The sequence below is a fragment of the Vicia villosa genome, linkage group LG2 (genome assembly GCF_029867415.1).
Source record: "Vicia villosa cultivar HV-30 ecotype Madison, WI linkage group LG2, Vvil1.0, whole genome shotgun sequence".
Lineage (NCBI taxonomy): Eukaryota > Viridiplantae > Streptophyta > Magnoliopsida > Fabales > Fabaceae > Vicia > Vicia villosa.
This window is the reverse complement of record NC_081181.1, coordinates 137,030,211-137,040,450: the sequence shown is the minus strand read 5'-3', so window position 1 is coordinate 137,040,450 and position 10,240 is coordinate 137,030,211. Positions and strand designations below refer to the sequence as shown.

Sequence of the window (10,240 nt, the reverse complement as noted above, 5' to 3'; positions counted from 1 at the left end):
TTATCATATCAAAGGAAAATTAAGAACATAGCGTGAAAATGATACAAATTGGGCCACCTTTATTCATCTCCCCTCTTAGGTTACATTTCAAACTTGCAATTGGAAATAGAGCTGGTTAATATAACTTGTTCCTCGATCCGAGTAGATATGGCACTACAATAAAAAAGGTCTCCTGCCACGCCCAAGAAACCGAGGCTATATGCAAAATAACCGTGGCGTAACGCTGAGGCCACGGTTTGGCCACGGAAATCCAACTGTGGAGTATGCGACCGTGGCCTAAAGTAAAGTCCACGGTTTTTTGGTATAAACCACGCCTTTTTGACAACCGTGGCTTTTTTAGGCCACAGTTTAGGTAGCTTGATTAAGGCCGCGGTTTGTATTTGCCATGACTGCAAAACTGTGGCTATATGGTAAAGCCACAGTTTCAATTTAACATTTACGATACAGTTTTGGTTCAAGATATAGCCACGGTTTGGTTATGACCACATATTTAAAACCGTTGTTATATGTTATGCTTTCTAAACCATTTATCTTACCACGGTTTATTTCTGTATCATTACATAAATATGTCATTATATATATATATATATATATATATATATATATATCAATATAAAATTAACAATAATATTGATGATTAGAATCTAATTAATTACAAGCAAATTAACATTAAGGTCAAAAGTAAATTTTTTTTGTAGTGCCACTAATAATAGTTGGATACAAAATTTTGATGTCATCCCAAATTCAAAATTCAAAACAACCATGGGATCCAAAACAAGAGCTAAATTAAACACAAGTTTCTCTCAAAAAAGAGTCATCCCAAAATAACAAAAAAAAGTTCTAAAAACTAGCTAGCTAGATAATATAAAACACAACTATTCTTCCTGATCTTCTCCTTGTTCTTCTTCCACATCTTTGGCACAGCCAGCTTCTTCCACATCTTCAGCACAACCTTCTTCCACATCTTCATGATCATCACAAGCTTCTTCCATATGTTCATCACAATCTTCTTCGTCTCCACCCTGCAATAAACATCATTCAGCATTCATAAGTGTACTAGTCATGGTTGTGTAACAGAATCATGAATCAAAAGAAAGAGAGTTTTAGGACATCACCACCAGAATCATACACCTATTTCAGAGTCATACTATTTCAGAATCATTCCCCTATTTCATACACATATTTCATAATCAAACTATTTCAGACAAATCACCAAACCAATCACCAAACAAATCACCAAACCAAATTCATACACCTATTACATTCTCATAAAACCCACTGCCAAACAAATCACCAAACCACATTCATATGAACATGCATAACACCAATCCATGTCAGTCCATCATTTACCCAATTCCAATTCCATTCATTCATAGCTACTGCACATACATGATTCAATTCATTTAGAGTATTCAACTCATTCTAAGTCCATTATTAGCATTCATTCATAGCTACTGCACATACAGGATTGCTTTTCTTTTAAGCGGTGTTTTGGGGATTTTTTCCTGTGTTTACTGCAATATTCACATTTCCTCAAGAAAGAGCAATGTTGAATAAGGAAAGAGCAACAGATATGTACAGATTAAGTGCTTACTTTGTGGCTAGAACTACAAGTGACCTTCCATTAGACCTTGTATTACCAGTACTCTTCCTCCTAGTTGTTTACTTCATGGCTGGTTTGAGACTCAGTGCAGGACCCTTTTTCCTTAGTATTCTTACTGTTTTTCTCTGCATTGTGGCAGCTCAGGTATGCATTGTAGACTTATAGTAGTAATTTTGTATATAGTTATTCTCTGCATGTTTTTCTAACTGATCATGATTATAGGGACTTGGACTTGCTATCGGGGCAACACTGATGGACTTGAAAAGAGCAACGACCTTGGCTTCGGTTACTGTCATGACTTTCATGTTGGCTGGTGGATTTTTTGTAAAGGTAAATTTGCTTAACTCATAGTAGTGTACTTAAAAAAACAACTCTTTTTGAGATCTTTCTTGTAACGCCTCCAAGCATCATTTATGCGAGAGAAAACCGCTCTACTTCCATTTTCAGGGATAATGAATTTATCCTACAACAAAGAAGGAAATAAGTGACAAGTAAATAAGGAACACAAGTAACAAAATGATTCACACAGTGACAAATTCCCACTTACAGTGACAAATTCCCATATACGGTCCTTGTTTGCTTTCTTCAAAGCTTTGAAGTTAGTATAAACTAAGGGACACAAGTCTGAATTCCTTGCGACAGTGCCAAGGAAACAACTCAAATCTGTCACGGTTCGATCATTGGGTCCAATAGGTTCTCCATCATCGTCTAAGACCACCTCTTCACGATCCGCACTCTTTCTAGCATGGATTTTCAAACATTTAGTTGGTCCACGTGTCCTTTTCTTACTTGCCCCTGTGTTAGATAAAATATAATTAGCATGGGATATAAATTTGAATGAAACAGTAATAAAGAATGATGCATGACACGAAGCTTAGTACGTACCTTCAATTTTTTTTCTTCCATTTTGCTGAGTGCTTTCTTCTTCACCCATTATATTTTCTTCTTCCTCAAGATTCTCACATTCATCTTCTTCACTATTTTCCCCATTTTCTTTGAGGAATTCTTCAACTGATGTCGATTTACACATTGGGCTTCGTTTTGTCTTCTTCAAGCCACTTCCTTGCTCTGTCCCGGAATTTCCACCAACTTCTATCATTGCCCTTTTCATACGATTCTGGTTTGACCTTGAATCAGCAGTGTCAGCCACCCGTTTCCCCTTAGGCCGCTGCTTTGCACTTGAAAGATTCTGCTTTGCACTTGAAGGACGTTGCTGATTCGCACTTGAAGGACGTTGCTGATTCGCACTTGAAGCTTGTTGCTTAGCACTTGAAGCTTGTTGCTTAGCACTTGAAACTTGTTGCTTAGCATTTCCTTGTTGCTACTTTGCACTTGAAGGATTCTGCTTATCACTTCCTTGTTGCTGCCTGGTCCTTGAATCAACAATTTAAGGCCCTGTTTTTTAAGTAAGTTGCTGCCTGGTCCTTGAAGCAACTTCAGGCCCTGTTTTGGGAATTACTTGCTGCCTGGTCCTTGAATCAGTACATTCAGCCCCTACTTTTCTGGGAGTTGTCTGCCTTGTCCTCATTTTGGTTGGATAAAACACATCGGCCGAACTATCAATCCTTAAATCAGCAGTTTCAAACTTAGATAAGTTGAAAAGTTCCCTAGATGCAGGCACAAAAGGAGGTCGGATGCCTACTTTACTAGGTCCTTCACGGTTATTATTTACCATCTCACATTTGATATCATACTTCTTAGCCAATTCAGCACTAGATCTAAATAGAGGCAACCGAAAATTGGCGGTAACTTGTTCACCCTTTTGTGCGGCAGCCGTCTTCTTTTGCAAGTTTGAAACCTTCTTCATTTTCTGTTAACATTGCAAAAAAAAACATTAGGAATAACTTTGAAAAAAGAGGAAAGAGCCTTAAATGTACATGTCTCATTGCTATAACAGCCAATGTGAGGTGTCTGAATGCAATACCTCAAGGATTCAACCCCCATGTTAAGTAATTTCAAACTAGGTAGACATGTCAATCTATATCATCACCTCTTGACACTCATTGGACTACTGGGACCAGAATACTTATTGTTTGTTAACAGTTTCTTAAAGTGAAAAAACTTACACTCATTGGACTACTGGACATGAAGATAAAGTCATACATACATTTAGTTACACAAATCTAGTCTATTGGAACCAAACATATTTCTATTTCAATATTTAAAAATATTGTTGTATATTATGAAGAAAACATATAATGATTCTAATTCTAATTCTAATGATATTAAGATTTGGATAATGAATACAACTCATTAAACCAATCCATGAAAAGTTCAAATGGAAAATAAAAAAGAAAAACCATCCCATCAAAGACAAAGCTAAGCAGTTTCGTGTACGAATCAGAGATGTATTTGTTCAAATAGAAATATGTATCGATGGGCATCAGAGATGTATTAGTAGATAAATACATAGGAGGACAAATAGTTATTGTACTACCTAATGTAAATTTGAACTTCATTGCAATTGAATATGATGTATCGATGGGCATCATCCTTTGATTTCACATCAAGATGAAAGGATTCACCTGCCCCCCCTAAAGGACGACGGGCAGTTGTAAAGTAATCATCTGGATCTGTTTCAAGTGAATCAGTAACATCATAATTCCGACTCTTCCTATTCAACCTTGTATCTACATTGCCATGCAAATACCTTGAGCAAAATGTTATAGCTTCTTCAGCCAGATACCCCTCGGCAATAGAACCTTCAGGATAAGCTCTATTGCGAACATAGTTCTTAAGTTTACACAAGTATCTTTCGGTGGGATACATCCATCATAATTGAACAGGACCACCCAATCTAACTTCATTTACCAGGTGAATAGGCAAGTGAACCATTATGTCAAAGAAACTTGAAGGAAATATCATCTCCAACTGACAAACTATCTCTGCAATCTCATCTTCTAGGTAATCTAAACCTTCCACTTGTATAACTTTCTGACATAGAGAGCGGAAAAAGGAACCAAGACGAATTAGTGGGGTTGCCACCTCCTTGGGCATTGTGCTTCTTAATGCAATTTGCAACAAATAGTGTAACATGAAATGTGCATCATGGCTCTTGTAACCAGATATTTTTTTGTCACCAACTTGTACACATTTTGATATATTTGATGCAGTCCCATCTGGTAACTTGGCAGCCTTTATAACTCCACAAAAAATTGACTTCTCGTGCGGAGTCATTGAGAAACATGCTTTTGCAAACTCTGAACGTCCTCCACCAATCTCCCTTGGATGAAGACTTTCTCTAATTCCCATTTCTTGCAAATCATAACGGGCTTTAATATGATATTTTGTCTTCCCCAGGATGTCCAAAAGAGTTCCAACAATACTATCAAATATGTTTTTTTCAATGTGCATTACATCTAAATTATGGCGCAATGTATTTTGAGCCCAGTAAGGCAACTCAAAAAAAATTGACCTCTTCTTCCATGGGCCATCAACTTTCTTCTTTTTCTTCTTCTCGAATTCATTATTGAAATCTTTTAAGAGTTCAAGAATTTCTGCCCCGTTTAACATGGATGGTGTAGTCCTATGTTCTTCTTCTTCGTTAAATGATTTGACATCGTCTCTCGAAGAATGAGTTCTTGGTAAAAAGGTACGGTGGTCCATATAACACATCTTATGACTGTGTTTGAGGTATAACGAATTGGTGTTAGATTTACAACAAGCACACGCCAATTTTCCTTTGGTGCTCCAGGGTACATTTCTTGTTCCGCCTCTTTAATCAAATTGTAAAACGTTCTAGCCTCGTCATTGGGACCTTCATGAACTCCGTGTGCTTCTGCCCTATCTCCATATATATCATGCAATAAGTCAGGAATGTCATCATGTGATCCCTCTTGATCTTCCATCCCATCACCAATTTCCATAGACCTTTGTAGTTTCTCCCAATGGCGCAACCAAACGTCATAACCGTTTAGAAAACCTTTGGCTATTAGGTGATCCTTAATAATATCCCTTGTTTTCTAATATATATTTTTACACTTAGCACAAGGGCATATAAGCTCACCTCCTTGAGGTCTTCCATTAGTGAAGGCAAAGTCTAAAAATCGAGTAACACCGTTGATGTACTCTTGACTAAACCACGGTAATTTAGTCCACTCTTTGTCCATCATTTGATAATCTATATATTTGAAACACAACATATAACACATTCAAAACTAAATTCATACAAAAAAAATGTACTAACAGTACCAAAACATGTGCTGCAATGACTTTAATTTCCAAAAACAGAACCAAAACATGTTCTCTCATATGGGAGTAGTTTTTTATTTTCAAGAGATGCAACAGAATATAGCAACAACTAGTAATATCTCTATTATTATTAGTATCCTAACAAATCATGATACTAATGGGATATTTTATTTTGTGTCGGTCATTGAAAAAATATTACAAAAGCATGTAACTTGGCAGCCTCTCAGAAACAAAAACAAGCATTTCATAAGACTAATGAGGTATGAAAAGAACTAACATTATACCTAATTTACAACTAATTACGTAAGAAAAGAACTAACATTCATATCAATCATAATACATAAATTAAATAAAAAAGGTGTTGTTACCTGGGAGGATGAAATCTTCCAGTAATTTTATGACGAAGCTGGGAAGAACAACTTGTATATCTACATAACAATCAAGATTCACATCAGAATCATCACGGGGTGTATGATTTCGAGAAAAAAAACATAGCGATATTAATGACAACACTTCGAACCATAACAACTATACGACAACACTTCGACAGCTTCACTTTTTATAATATTTTCTTTCTCTTTCTGCTACATTCACTAAATATGCATAAGAAACTTCCACAACTTCATGATTTTTAGTTTACATACTGATAGAAACTTAAAGTATGTAAACTGAATGGCCACTTAAAAGCAAGAAGTATACATACAATATCACATACTATATATATCAGATACCGAAAATTAAAGTAGACATTTCAATAATTGAATTGTTCTACGCCAAAGAAAAACAACAACTAATTACAACATAAGAGACACATCCTTACGAGATGTACGAACATTAATAGGACCCAATATAAGTTGATGCAAGAAAATTTAAGAAAACAAACTACTAAGTGGTAGTATGAACAGCAGCCACAATAGTAGTGGCACATCAGTTCATCAAATCAAGTCACTAAAACATACGATCAGTTTTAACATTGAATCCTAAAGTTATGTATTGTGGATTGAAAGTAGTTACTAGTTAGTCCCAAATCCCAAGCCAAGAATCAGTTATATCATTCTAGCAAGATTGGTTTTGCCAAAAAATCACTTTTCTACTTAAAGGTCATCAAACACAAACCATTCCGCTACAAACACATGTCAAAATCAATTCTAGCAAGATCTAATCCAACACATAGGAAAGCAGCAGCAAACACAAATCTAAGTGAGCTCAGAAACAAGTTAGAACACTGACCTTAGTGCCAAAAGGACCTTCAGGATGATCTGTTTCAAGAATATTCCTCCCCTAAACAAACAAACAAAAAATACATAATTACAAACTTCCTTCAAATGAATAATCTATAGTATATTGCAGCATAAAGGATCCTCAGAGTAAAATTCAAAAATTATCATACACATACACATATCATAATAACAGATATTCTTCTAATAATCACAAGAAATTCAATTCAATTCATGATATTAAGCATAACTAGCATTTTGATTTCGTCCCAAACAGAAAATCAATTTAAGATTTAACAATACTAACTGTCAAATAACGGAAATAACAGTTAACTTGAATCTAACATAATTTCTCAACCTAAATTCCATATCAGTTTTCAACCCTAACAAAATCTAACCTAAATAACCATAACAAAATCTAACCTAAACTCAGTGCCTCTCTCAGTTTCAAATCACCATAAAAAAATCTAACCTAGATAACAACAATAGATATAACAATGAAGAGATTAGGTCAAAATGAAGTCCTCAGTAGATTAGGTCAAAACAAAACATGCATCAAATCACACTATCCAAACATCAGTAGTAGAATTTGTTTAAACATAGATTAGGTCAAAAAGAAACCCTACCGTATTAGCCTCCAGAAGCTTTGGTACCTCACATGCAAAACAAAATATATATTTGGTCAAAACAAGATCAGAGGAGACGAGGGAAGATGAGGAACACGAACAGAGAAGAGCATCGTACCCAGATAATCATACGCAGATGAATAGAGGAAGCCTCCAGAAGCTTTGGTACCTCAACTGCAAAACAAAATATATATTAGGTCCAAACAAAATCAGAGGAGACGATAGAGAAGATGAGGAACACGAACAGAGAATCGTACGCAGAAAAGATGAGGAGACGAACAGAGAATCGGAGAAGAGAATCGGAAAAGATGAGGAGACGAAGGGAACGTGCAGTACGAGGGAAAGGAAAATGGGAAAAGAAAAAAGGTAAATTGGAAAAGAAAAGATGAATAGAGTATTTCATATTCTTTTTCCTTTTTTTTAATTTAAAAAAATTGGAAAAGAAAAGAGGGAAAACGAAAAAAACAAGAGGGAAATTCTGGCTGGGTATATTTTTTGGGTTTGGGGCACAGTTTGATATGAAAATTATAATGCCGCGGTTTTTCTATTGCGGCTTAAACTATCTACAGTTTGTTAACCGTGGCAAATGAAGAAAAGGCCACAGTTTCACACTCCGGATTCAATATTTCAAAACATATGGCCACGGTTTTAAAACTCTGGCTAAAACCTATATGTGGCCACAGTTTTTGAGTTGTGGAAAAATTTAGCGTGGCCGTAGGCCATATTTCTAGTAGTGTGGATTCCACAAAACTGTTCTTGGCAGATGGTGGTAGAACCAACAAATCACCATATTTTGTTGGTGAATACTATGATTTCTGGAAAATTCATATGCAAATGTACTTAGAAGCACAAGAGGATGAAATATGAAGTGTTGTCAAGGATAGATCCTTCATTCTTACAACTATCATAAATAATGTAAAACATCAAAATATGCAAAGTAACACGAAAAATGGGAACAAGAAAAATCGTATATAACAAGAAGGCAAAAAACTATACTTGCATCTACCTTAGAAATTAATGTATTTTTTTCCGAGTCTTAAGTTGAAAAACAACCAAGGAAATCTGGAATAAATTGGAATAAGCACATGAAGGAATTGAAGAAGTCAAGCCACAACAAACTATCTATAGCCACCACTGTATATCTTTTTTGTGAAAGTATTTTTCTTGAAAACATTTGCTCAAGATCATGAAATTTTGGAACATAAAGAAGTTTGGAAAAGTTTTCTATGATGTATTACAAGTGCAGAAAAATATTCCTAATGTTAGGAACTGATAACTCCTTACTTGGAGCAAATAGTTCCTTATAAGTTGATTGCATGCAATCCATAGAACTCTAAAATAATGAGCACAAAATGTATTGCATCCAACATTTTATCTTCTTTGATATTTCAAGAAAATGAGAATCCAATATTTGATCTTCACCAACAGTGATGACGATGAATCGGATTCGGAAATTGTTATATATATATAGACACACACACACACATACTTAAAGAAATATTGTGTAAAAAACATAGCATTTAGAGTAAACAATTAATTTATTTATATTTTGTAGTTTGTAACGTGTTTAAACAAAATATATAAATCTTACCCCTCGGTTTTATTTATAAATAGAGATATATGATGTGCTAGTTTTAAAAATATTAAGAGTGCAGAAGCTGAGGTTCAAACCCATGTGCATAAGATTTTTCCCCTTGGTGTTTTAAAAATCGTGGGGTAAAGTTCATACTTTTCATGTCGCCCTTCGTTATCTCGCTTCTATAGACGATGTTAAATGCATTTCGCGCCCGAGGTGAAACGTGTTATTTGCAGTACTGCCTTGTTCTAAAATTATTAAATAAAGATTGGTTTTTCAAGATAAAATAAGACCATATGATATGGTAAGATTAAAGTTTCATTTGAGTGAAATAATTTGAAAAGATTGACACTTTCAGAGAGCATGTCATTGGTATCAACATAATCACTTTCGAAGAGAATAAACTTGGATATCAACATTGACATCAAATCATTATGAAGAAGATAAGTCCTTTAAAATATGATGTATCTTTTCTCTATATTACTTAACTTTGAATTTTACACTTTTTCTTTTTATAAGGTAAAAAGGGGGAGAAGAGATGTTTGTTTTTATGAATTTTCATGATACCTAAGACAAAGCATGAATTGCAAAATAAAGGGGCATCAAATTTCAAAAAAAAAAACTACCCATCAATATATATTGTCATCATCAAAAAGGGGAAGATTGTGAAGAAGATGTTCATCATCTATCTTTGTTTGGTTTGATTAAGACAATAATTAATCAAAGAAGAAATATCAAAGAAAAAAGTTTAGAATCAATAATCAATAATGCATAAGCTTTTGGATATTTTGGAAGTAAAGGAAATTGATCTTAATGCTAAGGTACTCAATTGCAATTCGTTATGTATATCTTTAGATGCTTAGAAAATCATTCATCTTTTCATCTCTAATGTTCCTAAGCAATCGGTATCAAAACCACTTAATTCAAGTCTTTTCAAAAAATATTTTTAAATAATTTTTTGGTGTTAATCAGTTACACGTTAGGTATAATAGATAACATACCCATTCTTCCATAAATTTTAAAACAA

General features: G+C 34.6%; 1 protein-coding gene across 1 annotated transcript; it reads left to right on the top strand.

Annotated features, from left to right (window-relative positions):
- The first annotated feature begins 1,488 nt into the window (after nt 1-1,488).
- On the top strand, nt 1,489-1,954 carry LOC131650126 (ABC transporter G family member 22-like). Its single transcript, XM_058919856.1, has 2 exons — nt 1,489-1,747; nt 1,826-1,954. The coding sequence occupies exons 1-2, from the start codon at nt 1,547-1,549 to the stop codon at nt 1,952-1,954; spliced, it is 330 nt and encodes a 109-aa protein (XP_058775839.1). The 5' UTR covers nt 1,489-1,546.
- Nucleotides 1,955-10,240: the final 8,286 nt, after the last annotated feature.

What these genes read in the sequence shown, in the direction of transcription:
- LOC131650126 (XM_058919856.1), top strand. Translation starts at nt 1,547, where the DNA reads ATGTTGAATAAGGAAAGAGCAACAGATATGTACAGATTAAGTGCTTAC. An exon ending in TCTGCATTGTGGCAGCTCAG is followed by an intron (nt 1,748 to 1,825) that starts GTATGCATTGTA and finishes TCATGATTATAG; the next exon opens with GGACTTGGACTTGCTATCGG.